Source organism: Leuciscus leuciscus, assembly GCF_965113295.1.
Source record: "Leuciscus leuciscus genome assembly, chromosome: 14".
NCBI lineage: Eukaryota > Metazoa > Chordata > Actinopteri > Cypriniformes > Leuciscidae > Leuciscus > Leuciscus leuciscus.
In genome coordinates this window covers 14,456,375-14,483,718 of record NC_138738.1, presented here as the reverse complement: position 1 = coordinate 14,483,718, position 27,344 = coordinate 14,456,375, and the positions used below count along the sequence as shown (strand labels likewise).

The 27,344-nt window shown below is 36.2% G+C and overlaps 1 protein-coding gene and 1 long non-coding RNA gene across 2 annotated transcripts in view; one reads left to right on the top strand and one right to left on the bottom strand.

Annotated features, from left to right (window-relative positions):
• Positions 1–621: 621 nt before the first annotated feature.
• nos1apa (nitric oxide synthase 1 (neuronal) adaptor protein a) overlaps positions 622–27,344 on the bottom strand; it is a 108,502-nt gene continuing 81,779 nt past the window's right edge. The window contains exons 8-12 of the mRNA XM_082137394.1: positions 26,440–26,601; positions 19,683–19,848; positions 17,429–17,578; positions 7,538–7,826; positions 622–5,084 (exon numbers count right to left, since the gene is read on the bottom strand). Of these exons, the coding sequence (XP_081993520.1) occupies positions 4,523–5,084; positions 7,538–7,826; positions 17,429–17,578; positions 19,683–19,848; positions 26,440–26,601 (1,329 nt within the window). The 3' untranslated portion in view covers positions 622–4,522. The remainder of the gene's footprint in view (positions 5,085–7,537; positions 7,827–17,428; positions 17,579–19,682; positions 19,849–26,439; positions 26,602–27,344) is intronic.
• Positions 22,145–23,037, top strand: LOC309474794. Its single transcript, XR_014197419.1, has 2 exons — positions 22,145–22,293; positions 22,331–23,037. It is a non-coding gene; the product is annotated as an uncharacterized lncRNA (long non-coding RNA).

The window sequence follows — 27,344 nt, the reverse complement described above, 5'->3', positions numbered from 1 at the left end:
TCTCAACATCAGCAATTCTTTGTAGAGACATTTTGTCCAAAAGAACTGTTCAAACTTTTGGGGTCGGTAAGGTTTTTTTGTTTTTGAAAGACATCTCTCGTACTTGAGAAGGCTGCATAAAAAAATACAGTAAAAAAGATTTATTCCTGTCATGTTAGATCTGGATTTTCAGCATCATTACTCAAGTCTTCAGTGCCACATGATCCTTCAGAAATCATTCTTATATGCTGGTTTGGTGCTCAAGAAATATTTTGAAAACTGCTTCGTCTAGTATTTTTGTGAAAACTGATTTTTTTTCTAGGATTCTTAGATTAATAGAAGTTTCAAAAGAACATAATTTATCTGAAATATATATTTTTTTGTTACAATGACAATGTCTTTAGTGTCATTTTTGAGCAAATGAATGTTTCCTAGCTTGAATAAAATAATTAATTTATTTAAAAAAAGAAAAATTGTACTGACCCCAAACTTTTGACCGGTAGTAGTAGTAATATATATATATATATATATATATATATATATATATATATATATATATATATATATATATATATAAACGCACTATAGAAAATATCTAGTAGTATACAATGTAAGGCTAAATCAATCAAATGCAATTCAATGCATTTTTCCTGAATCACATTTTATTTCATTATGTACTGAATCACAAACACCAGTAATAATGGCAATGATGAACAGATCAAATTGTACAGAAAAGTTTGGAGCAAAGCAAAGTATCTGGGCTGATGCAACAATCATGGGATCAATTCCACACCAACCCCATAAATATATACTGACAAATAATTCAATTCCAAAACTGATTTCAATACTTTATTGTCATTAATTATTCTATGCATATGCAAAACCTTTTCTTCAGCTTAAAAGCTACCTTCATGCTTAAAGTAGTCAGTCTAAACAGGATGTCTGGCTGGCAGTGATCAAAAGGTTATGTTTTAGGAAAAGAAACCGTAAAACACTGGATATGACTACAATAAGTAGGATAGAGAGACCTCCCCACTGGCCCAAAAAGTGTTTGACAATTCTGGTGAGTTGGGGAAGTGGACAAAAAAAAAGAAAAGAAATAGTATATAGGCAAAAATTGTGGTCTAAATAATTGTTTTATTCAATTGTAAATTAAAAAGGTAAAACCAGGAAGATTACAGCTAATAATAATATTAAAAAGCAGTTTTAAGTTCAAATGATATTGTGGTGATCTGAAAATGCTACGGGTGGGGTTGAATTGTGGCCCACCCAATCAGAAGTCGGTCATTTTCCAAATAGATCATTAAATAATTTAATAAATAATAATAATTATATTATATGTCTTATCACACTATACTATTATATATTTAGTTAATAGAATGATTATTGAAATGGTCAATTACAGGCAGTTTCCTTGTTTTCCCTCTTCCTATAGGTGCATGCCATACGCTTGTCAAAATGAAGAGTTTAATATGATTTGATATAATTAACTTAGATCAACTACAAAATTACACTGCTATTGGGGACAGGCATTAAAATGGATTAGATCTTACCTTTCAGACCTTTACCATTTTGTCTGTTTGAACAGGGAAAAATCTAAGATAACGTCAGTAAATTATGGAGTGCCACAAGGATCTGTGTTAGGGCCTCTGCTATTTTCAATATATATGCTGCCACTTGGTAATATAATAAGAAAACATGGAATTAGTTTCCACTGTTATGTCGATGACACTCAGTTATACATTTCATCACGACCAAATAAAATCTCTAAAGTTGCAAGAAATCTCTCCAAGTTGACAGAGTGTGTAAAACATTGGATGACCAGTACTTTTCATCTATTAAATTCAGATAAGACTGAGGTATTACTTATTGGACCAAAAACCTGTACAAAACCTCTTAGAATACAATTTGCATTGTGTTACAAAAACAACCTTCTTCCCCCTCAGAAACATTGCTAAGCTGCAGAACATGTTACCTGATTCGGATGCAGAAAAGCTAGTTCATGCATTACTAGGTGGATTTAGGGTGATGGCAGCTTCATGGTTAAGAATCAGTTCTGATAAACAAAAGCTTGCAGGTTTAGTGGCATGTCTCAAGAAGCACTGCAATCATCATAGTCCTGCTTTATTTCTGTTACATTTATTACAGACCCTGTAAATTCCCTTTGAATTGAAAAATAAGTTGCATAAAATCCATTTCCTCAAAATAACGGCACCCAGACCCAAAATGTGTCATGAATAGACAATTTGTATAATGGGAAATCACTTTAATATATCCAGCTTCTCAAAATACATTTCAGTGCACCGAAAACCTTCATATACATGCGTTTTTCCTTCAACATTCTTTTTCCTTCATTCAAACAAACTGTGACAATGATGCGACCACTTTGATTGAAATTAAAATACATAAATCATCACAGAAAAATTTGTAATAACATTCCCACCATGTTAAGTTTCCATCAAGAATCTTCTCAACTCTAAACACCGTCTAAAAAAGATAAAACAATAAGATAAATATCCTTTTATTTCATTCATTCAGCTGTTGTTTTGCCAGCACTTATATATAAAGGCGCTTTATAAAATACTTTGTCTTCATATCTGATGATCCAGTAACAGTACAAGTGGTCCATATTAATTCAACTCATCACCTGCAAATGTACACTCTGAATTCTTATTTTAGTGTCCAAACTTTTAGAGTTTTTATGCATGATTGCACATATAGTATGACAACGGTAGTGTAACCAAAACGTGGTACGGAAATACATTCATAAAGCGCATAGAGATTTATTAATGCTATGATGCCAAAACATTCATGACAACTAAAAAAATTTTATCAGTCTTTCATAATGCATAAAAGAATGCATTTTATGCCAAGATTTGCATCTTTGAATTGCAATCGACATCTAAGTACATCCGTACATATATGCAGGCTGACAGTGTATCTCTATAAATAATGGGAGCATAAATTGCGGCATTGTTAGCAACGGAAAAGCCAGAAATCTCTCTAGAGGAGCCATTCTGTGTGATAAAGAACAGGCCAGAGAGAATGTCACGGGAGTCGGGCTGTCTACACAAACAAGAGGACGAGGATCGAGATTAGTGTCGAGTTATGGCATTCCAGGAAATTTCAGAACCCTTCTGCATACCATCATGTTGACTGAGCCTCATTACTGACATTCCTCAAGCCATCAGCACCTTGACGATTATCGCTAAGGTATGATCCTAGACTCTTTATGAGACTTTAAAAGTTGATCTAGAGGTCAGTGTCAAAAACAACACGGAAGCAGTACATACAGTAGCCTACATACTGCTACCGTTAGGTGCATACTGCTTCATGGACTGACCCTAGGCCATGTGATTATGACATTGAGCACAAGGTCAGAGTTGTGGTAAGAAAACACAACACTAGCATCTATAAAGTCAAGCTTGTACAATTGAAATGAAGCAAAAAAACTAAAACAAACAAACATATAAAGGACATGAAATGCTGCCCACTTTTACAACAGTAAAAGACAGCTTCAGAGGTATTACAGTAACACTGCAAAAAAAAAAAAAAAAAATCTTAATGAGTATTTTTGTCTAATTTTCCAGTACAAAATATCAAAAAATCCTTCAAAGAAGATAAATGTACATACTTTTTTTAGAGACAAATTTTACAACACTGCATAAATAAGACTTATTTTCAAGAATGTACACTATCGTTCAAAAGTTTGCAGTTGGTACGAATTTTTTTTGAAAGAAGTCTCTTATGCTCACCAAGGCTGCATTTACTTAATAAAAAAGCAGAAACATTTATCTGAAAATGTTTTTAAATGTAATTTATTCCTGTGATGGCAAAGCAAATTTTTCCAGCATCATTACTTCAGACTTATGTGTCATTATAGTGATCCTATAAAAATTATTTGAATATGCTTATTTGGTGCTCAAGAAACATTTAGTATCATTATCAATGTAGAAAACAGCTGTTTAGATATTTAATACAATTCTTTGATGAATCGAAAGTTGAAAAGAACAGCATTTATACAAAATAGAAATCTTTTGTAACATTATAAATGTTTTGTCTGTCCTGTTTATACTTGTGTGATAAAATCTGTCATGTTGCAGAGAGAAATACAAAATACACTAATATTCAAGATATAACGGGAAGTCGTCTTAATATCTTATGCAGTGTTGCTTTTCAAGTAAATTAATTCATCTGTAAATTCTACTGGAATATTTGACTGGAAAAAAAGTCAAGAAATACTTTAAAAAACTTTTTTTTGCAGTGTAGTATTGACTTTGGTTTTTGTTAATTGATTCATCATGTTTTTTTTTTTTTATTACAGGCCCACAAATACTTTAAAATACAATCTTTCAAAGAATTATGCTGCTATGATTACAAAAAAACCTGTGATTTTCATCTTCTGAATAATTATATCTATGAAATAACTAAGTACAATCAGTGGTACTTTGCTATAAAGGCAAAATATGAAATGCAGAATGAAAGCAGTCTAAATGACTGATTCAAGCCACTTTGGCCTCTCTTTTGTCATTGTGGAAGCCTGCTATTCAAATGACAGCAGGTCAGGGTGGGATTCTTCGTTCTCCAAGTTGAGGTTTCGGTAATCCACAGTGCCGTTCCCCAACAGTTCCCCCTCAGAGACGCTGATGCGGCAGCCCCCTTTCCCTGGACACGGGGTGGAAGCCATTCTAGTTTCCGAGTTGGCCAGTTTCTTTGGGTCCAGATTGTCTTTGTGAATGAGATCTGGAACAGAAAGCAGCAGCTGTGACTGATCGACAGCCTCAGAATTTTTCTCATCCGTCACCACAGCTGTGGGCTCGTTTTTTAGTTCTAATCCGGGCCTTTTCTCCATCTGGCTGTCGACACGGTCGCCGGGTTCTGAAGGGTTCTCAAGGCCGGACTCTTCAAGGCTCGGTTCAGACTGAAGCTCAGCTTTATCTTTGGTGATCTTGTCAGGTGAGGAGACGGAGGAGGATTCTGGGGAGGCCACCACGGGGTCAGAGGATATCATCATGTCCTGGGTGGTCTTCAGGGCACGTGGGAGACGCTTTTTACCGGTGGGAGGTGGGGGATCAAGCCGAGGGAAGGAGTCCAGGGACATGTGACTGTGTGAGAGAAGGAAAAAAAGCAAAGACACAATGTGAACATGCAAGGCAGAATGACAATGAAAGATAAGAGCAAATATGTGGTCTGAATTTTTTCAGTTCTCTTGCATGGTGGTCCAAAATGATACTACTAAAAAAGAAAAAAAGATTTGTAAGACTACATCATCTCTCTTACTCGGTCTTACTGTTGAATTCAGAAGATCATTTTGGGGCAGGATAAAAAGATGAGAAGACAATTCATGCTTTGCCTCAAAGTTGACAGCTGACATTATACTCCATGTAAAAGTTTTAATTGCATTTTGCTAATTCTTTTATAATAATTATACATGACCTTTTTAATAAAATGTATTAAAAAATAGAAGGTAAAACACAGTGACAAAACTTTTACTTTAATATTTATTTTGTCTGAAAGAAATGATACTTTTCAAGGATGCATTAAATCAATCAAAAGTTAGTTACATCAATCAAATAAAAGCTGTTCCTTTTAACTTTCTATTCATCAAAGAATCCTTAAAAAGAAAAACTATCACCGTTTCCAAAAATATATTAAACAGCACAACTGTTTTCAACATTGATTATAAGAAATGTTTCTGGAGTAATGGCTGCTGATAATTTAGCTTTTGCCTTCACATAAATTATTAACATTTTTTAAATATGTTAAAATAAGAAAAAAGTTATTTTTCGATTGTTTGGTGAGGAGACTTCTTTCAAAAAAAGAAAAAAGTACTCATTCAAACTTATAAATGGTAGAGTATAATATATATGTTGATATATTATAAAATTATGTTAAAAGGGTCCATGGACAGGAACATTAGATGCAATAATGTCATGGTCTTTTCAAGTCACATGAGATGCTCACAGTCATTTATGCTCAAATTCTTGTCTACGTAATAGTGAACTTACCATAAATCTTCCATGATAACTGCACAATTCCCTCAATAATGTCACATGCTATGCAATAATAGCCTATCTAGAGATAAGAAGTTGGTTTCTTGTAAATGCATAATTTCATTTATTATTTTATGATAGTGGAATTTGCACTTGGTCTGTTGAAGATATGAAAGTTGATGAGAATCAAAGTCTATGGGATATTTTTTTTATCCGTTTAAACATATCATTCATCCCTGTGGCACGAATGGTGAAGGATGGCTAACATTAAAAGTAGGCATTTGTTTAAAAGCGCTAACTCCAAGTATGAGACCTAGTAATGTCTTTCAACGATTGTCTTAGCAAGCACTACAATCATGATCATTAATGCATTATTTCCATAAAATTTATAAGCAGGTATAATAAAAAAGCTGGAAGGAATGTGCATACAAGATGTTGCACAACTGGTAAGATTTCAGCCAATTAAACCAAACCCTTGACAAGTCAAAGTTTGCCTGATGCAACACACACACAATGACTCAGACACATGTACATTCCCTTGAAGGCTGCTGATAATGATGGTGGATACAGTTGCCTTCATGAAAAGACTTCTTTTCTCTCTCTCTGAGATGTCAGTCAAATCTCAGCAGTAACCCATGGGGTTCTCGTATAATAACAGTGTTCAAAGACATTTCTCCTGTTTTCACATTCACTGCTGAAAGAGATGTGAACTGCAACAGAACAATATGATCGGCCATCTGTCACGATGAATGACGGTCTGTAAGGACTGAATGAACTGATCAATATATTAGTGGCATCAATCGATTTAACTAACTAATTAAATCATAAATTTTTCTGTTTTATAAGATTTTTTTTATCAATTTCTGGAAGAAATGAGTAACTATAGCCATTCAACATATAACAGTAATATTTTTTTAACATTTACAAGGCTTTAAAATGTATAACTTTTAATTTAAGTGAACTTCGATGCTTTAAAATGTAGATAGGATTGTAGATAGGCTAGATAAATGTAGATAGGCTTTCAAATGTATAACTTTTAATTTAAGTGAACTTAGATGCTGGCCTTGGATGTTGCATTAATTGCATTAAATATTTTAACACGTTAAACTGAACATATTAATAGTCGCAGTTACTAATACGTTATTTTTGTCAGCCATAATATGTAATTATATATATACCAAGGGTGCCAATACTTCTGACCAGGACTGCATATATACAGACTTCATAAACACACTTTGGATGGAATACATTCACTCAACATTAGTGGATGAAAGTGTACTGGAACTAGATCAACAATCACCCCATGTTTAGAGGAATATTTTGTTTACTTCCTTTTTTATTTGACATTTGTTAGACAGGACAGTAAAAAGGGAGTATCCGATTGGGACATATCGCAGTCCAGCCTTGAATCCGCTTCTGTAGAAGCACTATGGTGATTAAAATGTCAAAAGCAAGTGCAACGCCTGACAATTTCCAAGCAATTTTATTCTTAGCATGAAGTCAATTGAACATAATGAGCGTATTGAGGTCATTGCCGTTTGCAGCTGTGAGTGTGAAATCTTTACCTGTTTTTTGCTGTATTGTGTCCTATCTCAGTCAGGTTAGACCACACTGGCTCCACGTTCTTATTCACCTCTGTGACTCCAATGTCTCCAAAGCTGTTGGGATCTTTTCGGCGGAGCAAGTCGTTTACCTTCGCACCCATGGCTTTGCCCAAGTTCAGGGCGTTTTTTAGGTGCTGGCTGCCACCCGTCCTGGATCCTGCCAGGGCAGACGTGTCTGTGGAGCCTGCTGGACGAAAGTTCAGCTTCGGCTGTTCCGCAGCATTGCAGTTCTCAAACATGCTTTGGTCCACTAAAGAACAAAACAACAAAAAGGTTTTCAGACAAAGTGAGGCACTGGGGAACTTTACTGTATTTAAATGAACATTTAAAAGTGAGCTGTGTCTTCAGTAGCTTTTGTACATACTTAAATGCATGACTGTTTAACACTGCTAGACAGTGTTCATTTACCAGTTTGTTCAACATAAACCCAATATTGCTACAATTAACCTTGTTTAATCCATCAGATTAAATGTAGGGATGCACTTTATTATTATTATTTAGAATTATTATTATTATTAATTATTATCTTGTAATGGCTGATTTTATTTAAAAAGCATACAAAAAATCATTCTAAATTCTACAAGTGGATTTGGGCATCACCACAAATTCTCATTTTGAGGTTGGCAAAAAATTACAGTGTAATTAAATTATAAATGGGCATTAGGTGATGGCAAATGGAATATAAATGTAAAAACATGCACAATGAAATATCCAATATATCATCCATAGCAACAGATACCAATTTAAAAAATAAAACTAATACATTTAAACGACATATTCAACATATTGTGCATTCCTATTTTCATGCAGTGGTGATTAAGCATTTTATACATAAAATGTTGAACAATGGACACAAATTCATGCAAAAAAACAAACAAAAAAAACAACACAACGACACCAACGTGGGCAGAAAATCGAATGTGTCAAGTCACAACATGTCATGTTTCTTACCTCAGAACCATTATTTCATGGTTAGCATTCAAAGTGACAAAGAAAGCATGATTTATTGTTTGCATCTATACAGATATTCTTTATATTAATGCTCAAATATGAAACAACAGTAGTATTTAAACGCAACTTTAAACTTTTACATCACAATATAAAAATAAATGAAAATTTACCTTTTACATAAAAGGTGACTCAAGAGAGGTAGACCGACAGTGATAAAGAAGGAAAGATAGAAACAGCAATTTGCCAACAAAAGTGGCTCTGACATGGTGTTCCATTTCAAATTCAGCTTCAATTTAGACCATTCAAAGCAGTTTACAATAAAAGCTGTATGGCTCTAATCAAATGTGATTTCAAGAAACTGGCATAGTTATTTCCAGCTTGTTAAACTCAAACAGTTTCAACACTTGCTCATGGAGGAGTAAGAATTCTCATTAGCTGGTGACAGTCTCTTGTTGACGACAAACACGGGCCACATACGAGACTAGAGAGGCTTTTCTACACAAATATTTGACAAAGGGAAGTTATTTTGATGCTGACAATGTCTTTGCTCTGCAGGCAAGGCAACAGATGAATGAGGGAAGTTTGTGTGCCAAAAACAGCATGTTGTTGTCATGGTAATCAGGGGAAAAGATTGACAACAAAAAAACCCCATAACTTGCCATTTGTGACGGGTCTGCCTTTCTTTTCCAGGCACACCAATGGGTAACAAGACGAGTTTAAGTAATTCACAGGATTGGTCTTCAAGCGTCATCTCAATAAATTTTACTATGAGGCTTAAACAAGCGCAACATGCTGCTATAATGAGCTCTGGAGAGAAATGAGCAGGAGAAAAGTAGCCACTTGTCTGTGGTTTCATGTGATTGTATCACTGCACATATATTGATCTGCAGTAGTAAAGAAGCCATCTGAAATCCCAGGGACATTATTTACTATGCACTTCAATGGCCGACATGTTATTTCATCTGATTAGTTCAACTATGTTTGTGTAGTATCAGCCACAGGCGGCCCACATTTCCTTCACTGACAGTCCGATGCATATTGCGCACAAAACTGGAAAACACGTGAAAATCAAAAGCTTCATTTAGATCAATTGTCTGATTGCAAAGCAAAATCTTGTTTAAAAAGTCTATTTTGTGCCATATCCATTTCAGATTTATCAACTCCTAAAAAGCACATAAAACAAAGCAATCCGTGGTTGGTCTTGTCCTGAGTGTGTAGTTCTTGGACAGAATAAGTGCAAACTGGATAAGGCTTTATGACGTAAAATCAAAAGTATGGGTCTGTGAGACTAGATTTTGAGTGAGAAAGATGTATAGCAAATCATCAGCTTTCAATTTAGAGCGTGACGCAGTGAGCCTCGGATTTGAACCTTCTCCACAGGGCTGGGCATAATCGTGTAGCTCGAGGCAGCAGTATAAATACCTCAGTCAGGCTCCACCAAAGTGGCAAATGCTAGGAGGGTGTCTGACACGCTGCTATTCTGGGCTGGTTTATGAGCTCCTGAAGTGTCCCAGCACGAAACCTCTGGACCCAAGGGTGTCCAGCCCACACACACACACACGCTGCATGGTACAGGGTTCCCACTCTTTTATGACCAATGGATTTCTATGATATAGCCAGTTCTATGATCTATATCTATGATCATTCGAGTTTAGTGCATAATGATTTTAAAAAATCTTTTTACAGCAAGGACTGCACTTATAATTTTTAACAGATAAAATATTTTAGTGTATTCATATTTTCACAATTTTATTTTCTATTTCAAATATGATATCATTGATATTTATTAGTGCTGTCAAAATGATTAATTGTGATTAAATCGCATCGAATGTAAACATTTTTGTTTATATAATACATGCGTGTATAATATTATTATATATGGGTTTGTGTGTGTAGACACCCATATATATGTATGCATGTGTGTGTGTGTGTGTGTGTGTGTATGTATATGTATATGTGTGTATATATATATATACACATACATTATATATATATATATATATATATATATATATATACACATACATATACACATACATATACACACATACATACATACACACACACACACACACACACACACACACACACACAGTAAACAGAGTCATGCACACACATCAGTATATAAATATAATATATACACACACATATATTATAAACAAAACGTTTTACTGATAGATGCGATTAATTGATTTGACAGCACTAATTCTGAAGACATATTCCTCAGTTTTCCATTACAGAGGGAACCCTGATGATCAAGACCCCTATATTTATGAACTGTACAAAAATGTGGCCAGATTTTATATTTCATGATGCACTACATCATGTGGTAAAGAATCAGAAATGAACTGCTGAACAAAGAGCAAATATATCTAGACCCCAAGCCAAACCACTACCATCTCCAACACTTGGAGAATAACAATGAATAAATAAAGCATTTTAACCCATTTTCTCCAACTTGTTTGTTCAGGTCAACATAAGATGGTCCAAACATCAATAATTCATTTTAACCCCCTTTCTAGCATGAATCTTTAAACACAAGGGCAGGGGGAAGGGTAAAATAAGTTAGCCCTGGATAACACATGATGAGAGGGTCAAGGTGGAGTAACTCAGAATGCATTTGCTCCATCTGACTCACCATCCCTGTTATCAACTCCATCATTAACACAAACGAGGTGGAGAGCTATAATGGCACAGCGGTCCAGAATAAAAGCATCAATCTCAGGACTCCTAAATGAAAAGGGCAGAGAACTCCACAAGTAAACTGCACTGTTAGGACTATCCATTTACTTTATCTCTGTTGAACAGCACTGCTGGCTGACTAGTCTCCTTGGTACTGTAGATATACTGTAGCGCATTTAAGGGTAGAAAGGAAATAAATGAATAAAACCTCAAAAGAGCAGCAAAAGTGGCACCACCAAAAACCTGGAGGCATGGATACCCTTCTGGTCAATAGCTATTTGTATGTTAAGTAGCGTATTGGAAGCCACACCAGCACTTTATAAAAATGCATAAAAATAAAAAAAAAGGATTTTTGAAAGATGATAAATCTCAAACTATATCAGAACAGTGTTAAAATTAAGGTGAGACCAAAACCAGCACTGAACACATAAAATATAGATGTGAGGATGTTTTTATGACAATGTTCTGCCACTGAAAAAAAAAACAAACAAAAAAAAACACTGAACATAATGGGAGACAATGCCCCCATTTTCGTTCGACTTCTCAGATCAATAATTAATCAAAGGCTCTGCCACATCAATGTCAAACAGGAACATGAACACGCAACTATCTGCAAGTTTATCACTGATGAAATGAAGGGATTTGGAGCAATAGACTGTGATTCGAGACAATGACAGCTTATCCACTTGATCGACGCTCATGTGTCTTTGAATAAATCATTGGAACCAGATCTGACTAACGGCGCGTAACAGTGCATTCTGTGAAATATAGCCAATTAATTTGCTTTATTTAAAGGGCAGTTTTAATTTCATGGTGTGTCACCCTTCTAGGGCATAAAGGAGTTCAAATCAACTGAACTGTATTGGAGTTCACTTTATAACATGAAGGATTTTTTCTCCAGTCAAGTGCAGCGACAATCTAAATAGGTCAGTGCCCCGGACTTCACAATTCACATCTCCTTGAGGACCCTTGTAGGTCTTTTCTTGTAATCCTGAAAGGAAATAGAATGAGAGTTTACGGTCTCTACAATAGATGGAGCTGAACACTTCAGATTAAAGTACTTTGCCAACTACAGTGCGAGTTGGTTGGCCCGGGCTTGAGCTAATTCAGAAGCACCCGAGTTTCCAACAGCTTCTCCAAGAAGCGGCAGCTGTACTAAAATGAGATGTGATATTGTTATGCAATTTCAATTACGCCGCAGGGAGAAGGATCAATCCGACAGCCGCTCGTTTCCCCGAGCGTGCAAAGATGAGACAGCAATGCTCCAGAGCATCCGTTAAATTACACAGCGATTCAGAGGGTGTTCTCTGCACTTGCTGGTTTTGTGAGCACACGTTTTAGTGGTTATTTCTATTTCTTGAAGCAGCTGTGCTTGCATATGGCATCTGAAGTGCTTTCATTTGTATGCCAGCGATTCTTGGAATAGCAGGATTGAACCTCATCTTAACTAGGAAAGTCAATCGACTGTAATATTCACGATAGATATAGGCCGACGTGTGTTCACTTAGAGATGGCTGTTCAAGTGATGCCAATTTGTATAGCCGTTTTTAAAAGCTAAAGAACACCTTGATCCAGTCATTTAACTTGATGCATGTCACTGAACATTCACTGACAATGACTCTCACACTGAATGAACAGTTACACAGTCAAGCAGTGGCACTGCAAAGCTCTTAAAAATGACAGAACTCATTGTAAATGGCTTTGAAATGAGTCACATACTTTGAAAACCTGCAGTAAGCTACAGGAGGGACAAGTGATGGTTTATTATTCATGAAACCAAAGACTGTGGAATAAATGTTTTTTTTTTTTCAAAAACTAGCCGTGGCTAGGATTCAAGGACAAGATCAATGGCAAAATTAATGAATTTTAAATAATTAGCAATGATTCCTCAGGCATTAGTATCATATAAAAGATTTTTTTAGAAGAGTATGCTTGTGTAAAAATGTTCATGTTTTGAGTGGTTTTCTATAGAGTGGTTAGGGCTTTGTGGACAGTTCCAAGCAAATTACTTTTCAAATCAGGAGTCCACCGCCAAGGTTCTAGAAATGCGCTTACACAAACTTTAAAGTCACAGTGAGTGCGTTTACATGCACGTTCTTAACCCAATTACGCTTAAGTCGACAATGCATGTTATCTTGTAAACACGTTAACCTGTTTTCCTTAATCGGAGTAAGCCCATAAACGGCTTAAGCATAAACTGATCAACACAGCTAGATTTATGCACCTTACCCTGATTTCTCTCGGCATGTAAACACATTAAGCTGCTTTCTGCCGTCTTATTGAAGTGTGCTTGTGTGATATGTGACAGGAAAGCACCCTTACTGCGGATTTAAGCACATCCAGACAGAGCGAGCCTTTCGAGGAAATATATAATCACAAACTCTGACTCTTTCTTGACATAAGAAATTATGCTTTCATCTCATGTAGCTGAATTAGAAGTGTTCAGTGGAAATGCTGCATCTGTAACATGAGAGTATAATATACGAGTTCATAAATTTCCTGCTGACGTTAGAATACTTTTTTATGCTTAAATGCACTACTGGGAAATAACCTGATTTATTAAAGTCTTGTAAACGCAATTTACTTGCGTTGCAGGGCTATAGGTTTACATGTAAACCGGGACAACGGGTTATTTCAAGAACCTGATTTTTGGGAGTGATCAGCATATTGGTGTGCATGTAAACGTGCTCAATGAAAAGGAAGTAGCGACAGATCTTTTCTTTCATATTGTGACATACATTTGAGTGAACAGACTATCAAAAAAAAAAAAAAAGTCGGGTGGGAACAAACAATTGTTCTATCAATAGGTTGTTGATCGAATGGAGGCAAATAATAAAGCAATAATGTGTTTTTTTTTCTAAATATGTAATGTATAATCTTAAGTCTTACTGAAAAATCATACCAGTTCGGTTTTTGCAAAGTTGAACTAACAGACCAAGAAAATTCAAATGTATTGTAGATCAGTTTCATCCAGCATCCAGACATTAATCAGACTACAATCGGCTTTGTCGCTGTGTGGCCACTCCAAGTGATGGACGACGAGCATTAAAAGGGTTAGTTCAACCAAAAATGAAAACTCTGTCATTAATTACTCACCCTCATGTCGTTCCAAACCCGTAAGACCTTCGTTCATCTTCAGGAACACAAATTAAGATATTTTTGATGAAATCCGAGAGCTTTCTGACACAGAAGAGAAGTGTCAGAAGTGAAAGTGGTAATAACATTGCAGTCTATTATTTCATCAGAAAATACCCTAATTTGTGTTCCGAAGATGAATGAAGGTCTTACGGGTTTGGAACTACATGAGGTTGACTAATTAATGACAGAATTTTCATTTTGGGTGAACTAACCCTTTAATACTTCAAATATTTTATTATTTACATACAAATGAAAACTTAAGCTGGGCTATGCAAAAAACTATAAAATATAGACATGACTTCAATGTAATTCTATGGGATTTCTGCACTTATTTTATCGTTCACCTTGCAAAAAATCATGTAATTGGTGAGAAAAAAAACATCACACTTCTGATCAAAAAGCTGCATGATTTGAGTTATCAATCATGCCTATAACAAAAACTATGTGGAATGAATTATGCACTAATACTACTTATTTTGACTTGCTCAAATCCCCAACTTGCATATAACAATAACTGTGAAGCTTGTGCCTTAAGCAAACACCACTAATACAAATGTACTGTGTCCTTGAAGGAGGAGAAATCAGAAAAAAGAAAAACACCAGTCTTCTTGTGCTCAGACAACAAGACGTTTCCCTGAGGAGGATTTAGACCACAGCTCACAGCTGGGTCTTGGCCTCCAGACCTGCTGCGAGACAACACGACTGGTCATGAATCCCTCAGAGATGCAGCCAAGAATCTGTGGGAAGATTTTGTTACAAGCCTAAGGGAGATTTAAAGATGGTAAATACTTAATTTTAGTTTTGTGTAAAGAAAAAAGATAGTGTATAAATGGAGTAAAATACAGACATTTAAGACCAACAATGCTTTCAAAATCCTGTATGTGTGGGAAACCTTGCTTACCACCCTATTATTACCAAGCTAATCGTGTGCACTTGTCTGGCTCTAAATGACACTGAGTACACACAGAGAGAGAGAGAGAGAGAGAGAGAGAGAGAGAGAGATAGAGAGGGGGAAGAGATGGGAAAATATAAACGGAGAGGTTAAAGAGGCGAGTAGTTTATCAGAGAGGTACAGGTAAGACATTGAAATATCACTTTTTAGAAGTACAGAAGAAAATGAATGCAAGAAAGCAAAACATATGCAAAGCAGTCAGACACGACAAGCTCTTCTGAGCATGAAAATAATGAATAAAGTATGTGGGTTGTGAAAATTCTGACACACTAATTGGGGTTCTTGTTGGTAAAGATCTGACCGGTTTAGGCGCCTCGTTACCCTTAGGGTATAATTAGCGTAGCGTCCTCAGTCCACAGTCATTCAATTAAGAGTCTGTTTTGTCGTGCATGCTAAAACAGATGTAGCTGGGTAATTGTCTTCATTCTGAGCACTTCTGATGAAAGGTGGTCTAAGTGGCTGAGCATATCAGTACATACATACCTAATACTGCCCAGAAACAAACCTGCAACTGTACAACTGATGTTATAGATACAATATCACAGGCTAATGTATAAAATTTGTTCTAAAGTTTCATATGGATATACTGTATCTCTTGTGGTTAAAAACAATTACTTATTTGTAAATATATCCAGCAATTGTTTTGTGGACTCTAAAGGAGCGTTAACACGTACAGCGATTCACAACGACAAGGGTTCCCAGGGATGCAACAAAGTTTAGAACTTAATGCAAATGAGCATCAATGTGATGTGGCAGCTACCAATAGGAGTGAAAATGTTTGACATGATCCGCATTCTGTGAGCGATTTAACTTTTCTATATTCGGCTTTTCTAGATTTGTCACTTGCCATACTGTAAAAAATTATATGATCAAGTTATGACAACATATGTTTTTGCATTGTTTTAACTCATCACGCTAAGTTGAGAATTTTTTTACTTCAAAAAAAAAAAAAAAAAAATGTTTTAAACAAGTTATACAAGATTCAACTCGTTTTTATTTATTTATTCAGTTTAATGTAATTTAAGTTGAAATGACTTAAACATCCAAGTTGATTGTACCTTAAGGTAGCAACTTATTTTTACAGTGTATGAAGGGATATAAAATGTTAAGACTTTAGAATAATGTTAAATTTGTTAATTTATAAATAAAACACTTAAATATTATTCAATATAATATTAAATTGTATTATTACTAATAATTTTTATAGTTTATAATATATAAACTAATAATAATAATAAACAACATTATTATAATATAATTATATATATATATATATATATATATAATAAATATAAAAAATGATTCATTGTTAATTGACCTTATGAAGTGTTACTAACAGTATGCATTATGCACTGCTGCAATTGTGAATGTCAACTTTTAGTAGCAAAAAACTGATTCTTTGTCAAATTAGAGTGAATCTTATATTCCCAAGCAATAAATCTAACTTGTGATCAAAAGTTATGGTCAGTTGCACAGCCCACCAACAACACTGACGTGTGGGCCATTATGACCAACAATACTGCCACTAGAATCGCTGACTGTGTGAAAGTCCCATTAGAGGAGATACAATAATCTGACATCTAACGTGTGTCCCTAAACTTCAAAATGGAGACAACAGCATTTACTATGCTTGGGACTGTTTCCTCTTCAATACATCACATAAAAGGTAACAAAACAAAACAGCCACCAAATGGGTAAAGTTGCCCTGGTGTCCCAGAATCATCAGCAGTACAAACATCAGAAGGTGGTTTGACAATTTTGACATTGATTGACTTGAACCGTTTAAGCAGAGCATCAAGCAGTGTTTTTCGAAGCTGTGTGCACAAAATCACATTAAACAGCAATTTCGTCCTCCAAGCAGTCAGAAGGGGCATGTTTGTTCAGGACATTGAGCAGACGCAGGCTGCTCTCGTCCTGCGGTCCCCAGCTTTCATCGCTATCATCTGTGTTTGACTCGTACTCGGAAGCAATTCCCGACTCGCGGAACTTTAGCAGCTCAAGGCTACCCAGAAGCTCGTCCCGTGATGAGGGCGAGACGCCTTGGGATGACGTGTCGGGGCTCTCATCCTGTTGGGGTGGTCCAGGGAGAAAGCGGAAACACTCAAACTTGATCAAGCACTGGTCCCTACCTATTGGACTGCACAGCGGCAGGGAGAGCGGCGTCCCGTCGTTGAGCGGAGGTAGGATGCCGTCCTCTGGTCTCGGGGTGGTGGGGTCACATAGGATTGGGGGCACGTTAGCACGGAAGGTGATTTCAAGGAGACTGTCTTGAGAGCCCACTGTTGAGAGAGAGAGGGAGAGCTTGAGGGCATTTTCACACTTGGTTCGTTTCAAGAGCCTGAGAGCGCTTCACATGAATTTTAAACTAAAGCTCCAAAGCAACTTTAAAGCAAACTGAAAAGTAAAAAGTAAAAAGATGGGAAAATACAATAAATACATAAATAAAAATAAGTAAAATACTACTGTGCAAAAGTTTGGGGGCAGTAAGTATTCAGCAAGTACACATTAAATTGATCAAAAGTGACAGTAAAAACATTTATATTGTTACAAAAAATATATATTTTAAATATATGCTGTTCTTTTGAACTTTCTACTCACCAAAGAATCCTGAGAAATATGTCTAATCAATATGGCATTCTTAGGGTTAAATTTTTTTATTAACTACTTCAGAGTTGCTAGTACCTTTTCAAACTACTTTTATAAAAGAATATTCAGTCCATTTTATCCTCTCTGTGGATGTCATCTGCCTTCCCTCATATTAAATAACACTTCATAATGTCAGTTCTGAACCACTTTATTTCTCCATTTACTCCATCAGGTTAATAACGGTGCTCTTACCCCTGCAACGCATCCTCACTTGCCCTCTCTGAATATATCTGATGTGTTTCAGCAGCTCTCCTTCACTCTCTTTGTCTTTTCACTCAGACCCTCCCATCTGTTCCTCTTCTCTCTCCCAAGCACATTTAATGTCCCTTGGCTTTTTAACTTCTCTCCTATCATCGCATGTACATTCCCCACAGGGGTTAATTTCATGCTTATTTTAAAGCAGTTCATTTGAGGACATTCTCATATAGACCAGCAGAACCTTGAGATGTGCTGTTTTTAACATTAGCTTGCATGATAAAGAGCTCCCATCCTTTTCTGTCCCAAGCGTCATACTTAAAGGAGTAGTTCACTTTCAAATAAAAATTTCCTGATCATTTACTCACCCCCATGTCATCCAAGATGTCCATGTCTTTCTTTAGTCGAAAAGAAATTAAGGTTTTTGAGGAAAACATTCCAGGATTTTTCTCCATATAATGTACTTCAATTGCAACCAATGGTTTGAAGGTCCAAATAAGATGAATAAGAATAAGAAATAAGAAAGATGACCTTTCCAACGTGGTGATGTAATGCGTGGCGCATCTCAGAGATGGTACAAGACGGGCATTTGTGGTTAAAAAGTATATAATTAAAAAAATTGTTTTAGAAAATGACTGATCGTTTTGCTAGATAAGAGCCTTATTTCTCGGCTGGGATTGTATCGAAACTTTGAAGCTGCATTGAGACTGACATTTGAACCGTCAAACCGTTGGTTGCCATCGAAGTCCATTATATGGAGAAAAATCCTGGAATGTTTTCCTCAAAAACCTTCATTTCTTTTCGACTGAAGAAAGAAAGACATGGACATCTTGGATGACATGGGGGTGAGTAAATTATAAGGAAATTGTTATTTGAAAGTGAACTAATCCTTTAAGGTCACCCTTTAAGAGACGGCTATAAACGACAAATCTTCAAATCTCTTCTCACGTCCTCTTTAATTATTACACCATACACTGCTCTGAAGTGAAGGTTAGAAGTGAACAGTCTATATTTTTTTATTTATATTTTTTGCATGCTGGGATAGTGTGAAGGATTTCTTTTACTTGTTTATGTATCAGATTTTTGGCAATAGCCTATATCCCACGCCTATCAATTATTTGCAGGTGTGCTAGGCTAATTGTTTACTGCTAGCACGAAGATAAAGAAATTACAACAGAAAAACAATACTGCTCTATTCTACGCATGGATGTATTGAACAGCCTGAGACTGTGAGATTAAAAATTATTAGTGAATTGTTGCATGATAACCTCTTTTTACTTATTAATATAATCTCAAAAAAAATGACTATAAATAAATATTTCCATACCAAAATGTGTTCACTATTTAATGCATTTGTTTTCTTTTAATCTATAACAAACTATCTAATAAAGATGTTTTAATGGATAAAGGAGATCAACAAAATATGTTTTAATGAAACTGACTCCTGCTTATTTTTTCATTATGATGACAATTAATTTGTCACAAACCACAGGTTTTAGAAGTAACTCTCTAGCACTGCTGAACACAAGAAATCATACTCACTAGAGCCATTTCCAGCCATCTTGAGCTCCAGCTCCTGAACCTGTTTGACCAGGAGAGAAATATGCTGCAGTAGGTCCTTATTCTGCAACAGCAGCTGGTGAACTCGAGCCTGAGCCTCAATCCTTGCCGCAGCTTCTGCGGAGAGCTGATCCTTCAGCAGATGAACCTGAGGAACACATAAACGATAGTGTGCATGCTGAAGTACATCCAATACATAGACAAGGAGAAAATAGGACGAACCAGCAAAGCAACAATACAGAGACACCCAGCAGTTTATTTTGAGCCTGCTAGGAACAAAAGACTCAAACTCCATTTACTTTTCAACTTAAAGGATTATTCAAAGTTAAAGAGTTCAAGGTAACAAAAAATATTTGTATCATTGTTATTCTGAGCATTTCAAAGTCCTACTTGAAATTATTCATATTCTTAAGGTCGGACATCTCTAAAAGCTCTGTAAATACATGCTTTCATGCACGTTGTTATGCATTTCTATTTAATATATTTTGAATGGATTTATATTGAACATGAAAATCTTTGTGAAGTGTTACTATGAAGGTCATTTCACTTACTGTGTGGGTAGCTGCCATTCATGCAAATTAAAGAGGCTTTCATTCAAAAAGCTTCTTTAACACCACATCATGAAAGACCTTTTAGCGGTTTTTATGTCCCTCACATTCCTCTTAAAATACACCCGAAGAGCAACAGCAGAAGGACAAACGCCTCTTTTCACATCCACTTTAATGATGACATCATATACTGGAGGTTAGAATCTAATACCAGCTTCATTCTCTGAGAGTTTTCACACTTACAGTAGTCCTCTATACAATAATACAAGTACTATGAGTATTTCAATATTTCAGTCCAGATTAAGGCTGTGAATACCATGTTTACTGGGAATAAAGTAATACATTTAAATTCATGAGATTAATTATCCAGTTAATCTATCCAGTTATCTAATCTATAATTAAATCAGTCATATTTTTCTGTGACATAAAAACAATGCTAAAGGTGTTTGCATAAATAAATCAATTAAATATTATGGCTGTTTGTTTAACTAAATACCCTCAGTATTAATTTTTCACAGCTGTTTGGTCAAGTAATTATCATCTTAATTCAACTAGATAAAGGAATTATCTGTAATAGTCCCATTCCTATAAATACCAGACACATAAGGCAGTCCCTCCACACATTTTGTAATGAAATACTGCAGGGGGACGTCCCGCTAATGACAAACGTTGCCAGCTGTAAAGGTATTCAAAGTGATTATGATGCTCTTCAGTGTCCTTCATAAGTCCTAAGATTCTACCCAGCGCTAGGAGGGCGAATCCATTTCCGCAGTGTCTTGTCTTGAGCACCGTCTAAGTGTCTGTTTGCTCCTAAAGTCACAGCGGCCGGCCTCCGAGGGGTTCGGGGTGATTTATGACCCATCTTAAACCGCGTGCCCGCTCGTGCTGCCTGCCCTTAAGAACAATACATTCTCCAGACAAAGCCAATGAGCCGTCAAGATCAGGCCAACAGGGAGTAGCGCAAAAAATTTAGAAAAAAAATAAATTACCATACTGTAAATGTGGACTGAAAGCTTAGTTCAGGTTGAGCCGTTTGCCATCAGTTCTTGAGTGTACATGCTTGTATGCATGTGTGTGCGTGTTTTCTGACAAAGAGTGATTGTCTTTGGGAAAAGAGCTGCCTACCATGACAAAAGATGTTGTTTTCAAAAGGGTATAGGATGTAAATGTATACAAGCCTCATATTTCATACTGTCATAGTTTTATATCTCACTCTGAGTGGGGCACATTCATAAGCCAAGGCAAGTCAGGATAAATGTTGGAGCCCAAATGTTTTGATGATCATTATTTTCCTTTCCTTTCCTTTTCTTCAGTATTTTATTATTGTCTTAAAGTAAACAACAAAAGCAGAAGTGAAGAATTGTTTAACGTCAATGCATTGCCATTGCAATCAGTTATTTTTCGTTTCGTTTTCAAGTCTACTAATTAAGCAATTAAAAGTTCAGTGTGCAATTACATTGGGAAAATGAAAAGAGTGAGAACAGTAATATCTCTGACTGTACGATGGGAACGATCGACAATAATTGCTGTCGTTAACATTAGGATACAGTGAGAGAAATATTAGCTACAGCGCTGTGGTAAAAAAAGCAGAGGTTTATGAGGAGTAAATGCAGCAAGTAGAGCCTCTTTCAACATCAAGGACATGAATTTGAACAATTTAACCAGGAATGTTTCAGTTTTCAAACAGCCTGTGACATTACAGAAGCAGAGAGTCCAGTCAGGTCCAAAGTCTACTCTAAGGTGAAGTCCAATTAGCTATGTGCTGGTATCAATAGCTCATATCCTGATAACTCCTCAAGCTATTTATCATTACGGTATTATCACGGTATAGTATTGCATTTCAAAACAGGTTGAAACAAACTTAATTGTTCTTAAATGACAAGTTTTAGTTACTTTTTAAGCCTAGAACACACCAAGCCGACTAAGTTTCCTCAGTGTGTTCCGCACCATCAGCTGAAATTGGTCCTCATCGGCTTTTTTTCCGGCCGATTTGACATGTCGGGCCGTCGGTGAAAGAGGGAACTCTGATTGGGTGTTCAAGCTTAGTGAACGAGTCAGTGCACGAGAATAATAGCAAAACAGCGAGCAAAGTCAAAACGGTACAGACAAGGCTGTTCTAATGTTACGTCATTGCTGACCTGTTCCTTGGCGAAAATTTCTATATTAACACGAGAGGAGTGGAATAAGCAAGTGTTTAGCAGGATTGATATTCAAAACGGTAAGCACGCACTGCTTTGTTTACGGTTTGTGTATCTACAGCCGGCAGCGTCGGTTTCCCTTTTTGAACGACGAATATGTCTCATTTACATGCAGGCGCAGAACGCGCATTCTAGGTGACAGTCGGCTGTAGTTCTCTCGTCTGTTCAAGTGCAGCTTTTTACCCCGACGCGAGGCTTTCATCAGCGCTAGTTCGGCGGCGTCGGCTTGGTGTGTTCCAGGCTTTAAACCCGAAATTGGCCTTTAAAAAGGTACCTTTAGTAAAAAAAATATATATATAAAATAAATGAACCGTTAAATGGACACTACAGTTAAATCACACCAAACCAAACCAAACCAACCCAACCCAACTCAACCCAACCCAACCAAAAACTAAAACAAAACAACCAAAACCAAGTTTATTTCCAAGTTCATGGGTGAGGAGAGTTAAAGGTTTGCATGCTGTTATTCACATACACCACTATTTTCTATAAAAATTGTCATGCTTTCTCAAGACAAATTTAATAACACTAGAATGTCACCAAATGATTCACTTTCACAGACACAACCTAGAGAGATAAAAAAAAAGAAAATGTGTGTGATTCATGTTCTAACAATCCATTTAATCACAGCGGAGACTTTCATGACCATAGTAATTTCAAAACACAAAGGCAATCTTTTCTTTTTCTTCCACTGCACTGCAGTCATTACAAGGTTTTTATATGACTGTTTATTCCATTGCTGCTGCCCTCAGGTAACTAATTACATCAAATATTTCAGTGTTGATTTTTCCGCACACACCCCATTGAAAGCTGCAAGAGGGCAGTGGAAATCAAGCAGTGCTGAAATACGAAGAGTTTGCAGAAGTCATTTTCTCGCCGTTTTGTTAGACGTGGATGTGCGTAAAATACATAAACCCTTTGTATACATCTATATTATTTTTCTAGAAAAAAACACTCCAGCCACCATAAGGCTTCTATTTGAGAGAAAATACATTAATTTGACTCTGGATGCACGACTAGAACTCAATCACGGATTCAAAATACATTTTGCCTGAATTGCAATTATAAAGATTCTGAAATGTACGGGTATGATATATAAAACTGATGATCTGGAGATCTGACGTAGGCATCGTTTTCTGGAAGTGGCAGAAGCCAAATGTTTTAGACTCATTTTATCTGTACTGAACTGTCTAAAAGGAGAATATTCCACCAGAATATGATTAAAAGAAACACAAAACGCACAAAAACCTTCCTCCGCAAATAACCACTAATCCAGACTTCAGAAAAGCAAATATCGTTTCATCTGCAGATCATTTTCCCTAAGGATGAGGGCCAATGCAAAACAAATTGAGAAATAAATTAATAAGTGACGATTGACTCGCGTGTGTCGCTTTGATAGCGGGCTTCAAAGTGTCTCTTCTTCTTCAGTGACTGACGACATCACAGCAGCCAGAGCAAAGCCAAAGCTTGTGTTGTGTTGCAAATCAAGGTCTGATTTGCAGTGGCTGGCTTTGCTTATCAGAGGTCTGACAGAAAGGACTATCCTACACCTCAAAGCAACACAGAGCCATGCTTGTTCAACAAAGACGTGGGTCAAGAGAGCGTGGAACGAAATTCCACCCTAGGTGAGCCCGTTCTCAAACCTGTGAAGAGTGAAGTGTCTTCCATGCAAAAAAAAAAACACACTTAAGAGAGAGCATACCCTCTGGCTCAGCAATATGCTTATGAAAAACAACCGCTTTCTCTTCTCGCCAAACACTTGGTGTAGAACTGTGGCTAAACAAGCAAACCGCAGGCTCTCAAAGGCTGAATAAACCAGTCTAGTGCCGGAGAGAATGAAAACGCTTAATAAACACAAGACTGCAGGTTTTTTGTTCACTCCAAGCCATTCACAATCAGTTATAATGTTGTGGTTCACATAAGAAGTAACAGCCTTTAAAAAAAGCATTAGACAAGAAATAGACATTCTTCACAGATTAACAAATTTAATTCCACGCCACAATTAAGACTGCCATTAAATAATTTCAAACTTCAAGAATATCTCAAATAAACAGTCTGATAAAGCAGCTCGGTTATCTAAAAAGGATCCAGTCGAGGTCAAAAATATAAAAATCATCAGTGTAGGAACATTTTAGCCTATTTTCCTGCTCATAAATTACTGGAGGAGCTGAATTAGATTCCTGCAGAACAGATGTTGTTTGTATTGTGTGTATCTGTTTGAGCAGACAACAAGACATTTAGACTCACCTGACCCATAATAAAACAGAATTTGCATAATGCACAATGTGCATTAATAAAACTGTCCTCAAAAGAACAATACATGTAATTATATTGGCAAATGAGACGAGCTAGAGCTTTTTAACCTTTCAACAAACTCTCCTAAAAATGTATCCATTAAATTTATAAATAAATAGGGGTGTAACGATACCCTCATGTCACGATTCGATACATATCACGATACTGAACTCAACATACGATGTTATTACGATACTCCAAAACATATGATAAAAGGTTAACAAAAAATAAACTGTTGATATAAATTTTATATTACATTGTGGGTGGAAATAAATAGGCTTGGAGTTGGTGCTGGTATCCCAATACACAGGACAATGGTGACACCAGACTAAAAATATTTATGATTCTGAAGCTGAAAATACAGAATTATTTTAGATGAATATGCTTGCACTCTGTCACTGACTAGATATATTTAATGTAGGCCACGTTTTACTGGTAGCATAAGACATTTGGCATTATCAGGACCCACAAATATTCCCCCATTGCATTATTATACATTATATTTCAACATTATATAGTAGTTTAATGTAGTACTGACACTAAAACTAAAACTTTTTTTTTTTAAAAATTTTTTCTCACACAGTAATTTTTATTTAGGGTGAACTAAAACACAATATATTTTGTTACTATCCACGATACATATTGTTGCATTTTTGTATTGCGATATATTGAGACATGATATATTGTTACACACCTATTCATAAATATAACATTTCTGTAAAATCTACTGTTCAACAGTTTGGGGTCAGCAAGTAAAAAAAAAATATTTGGAAATTATTGGCTGAAATTGCAATTTTGTTATTTTTATCAGAAAGATAAAAACAGATGAAAAAATGAGAACATCAACTTTTCATGCCACGATCTAAATATTATGCTATAGATCTAAATATAATGCTATAACCAACACTCTTCACGATTAGTTACTCTCGACAGCTGTAATAGTAAAAACTTAATAAAAGTTTCGAGAGAGTTCCACATGTAATGCTTTCATATGCAAAGATGTTAGCCAATCACAGCAGTGGGCGTTTACACTGAAGTCTCGCAGCAGACACGCCCCTTAAATCAGAGCGTTCAAATCAGAGGGTTCAAATCAGGGTAGCCAAAATGCCTTTTATTTATAAATTAAGTTCTTTGGAAATTTCTACTTATCAAATAATCCTGAAAAAAGTATCATGTTTGCCACCAATAAATTAAGCTGCACAACTGTTTTCAACATTGATAATAAAGTGTTTCTTGGTCACCAAATCAGCATATTAGAATAATTTCTGAAGGATCATGTGACACTGAAGGATCATGTGACACTGAAGACTGAAGTAATGACTGCTGAAAATTCATCTTTGCCATAACAAGAGAAATAAATATATCATTTATATTATTATTATTTATTTATTAATTAGAATAACAAGTTATTTTAAATTGTAATAATATTTCACAATATTATATTTTAACTGTATTTTGATTAAATAAATGCAGACTTTGCGAGCATAAGGGACTATTTAAAAAAATATATAATTTAAATCATACTAGCAACAAACTTTTGAACTTGTGTATTTACACGGTAATATCTGATACCATGTGAAAAACGTACACAACAATAACCACAATAGCTCACAGCTCACTAATGCTGCAGCACACTAAATCCCACTACAACTACAAGTTTATAAATTGTCCATTTAAAGTGCAGTGACTGCATCTCACCTGGGCCACGGCCACCTGTGTCTGCTGCTGCTGCTGGGTGAGCTGTTGCTGGAGCAGCTGGAGCTGATGGTGCACAGACAGGGGAGTGCTGGCAGGGACCTGACTGCCTGATGGAAGCAGCAACTTAGGGGAAGCCAGCAGGATGTTGGGCTCCTCAGAGGGCTGGAGAAAAAGAGAGAGAACACTTGTTTTGTCAAGATCGGTAATTATTCTACATGTTCACCAAAGGAAGCTTTGTCTGAGAATAAGAAACAGCATGAAATGTGCAGTAGAAAAGTTGAAAATGCATTAAAAACAGACAATAGAGAATTGGCAAAGACCTTTAACAAAGAGCAAAGTAACAAAACAAGCTGTTTCGAAGTCATTAGTGCATGGCAAACTCTTCTGCGCTTCATGCCAGTGTTAACTTAAAAACAACTGCATGTTTGCAATCAGAAAACAATGTTCTGCTCTGACCAACTCTGTGGTCAAAGATGCTTCTACTGAGACTCGGATTTTAATTACATTAGCTCTTGCAGTCGGTGTAGCTGTGCAAACAAACACAGCTCCGAGGGATGGGAGGCAGTCAACTGTGACAAATTGTTAGTTTTACCCTACGGCCAACTTATTTATACCCCGACAGGGATGAAAATATGGTAATGCCAGCTGTCAGATATTGACCTCCCACATACAGAATGAGGGACTGAGTATGAACGCCTCAGCAGCAGTGGCCAGATATAAGACTGATTTTGGCTGAGATTGATGTGCTGCGAAGAGCCCTTTGAAATATTCTGGCATTGCCTGGTGCTGAATCACTAAACGAGGGGCTAGACGCACCAAACCAGAGCTCAGTTGTTTGAAAAATCAAACTTGAGCATCTACTAGATGTACAACTGCTATGGACAGCCTAAAGCATGCATTTCAAG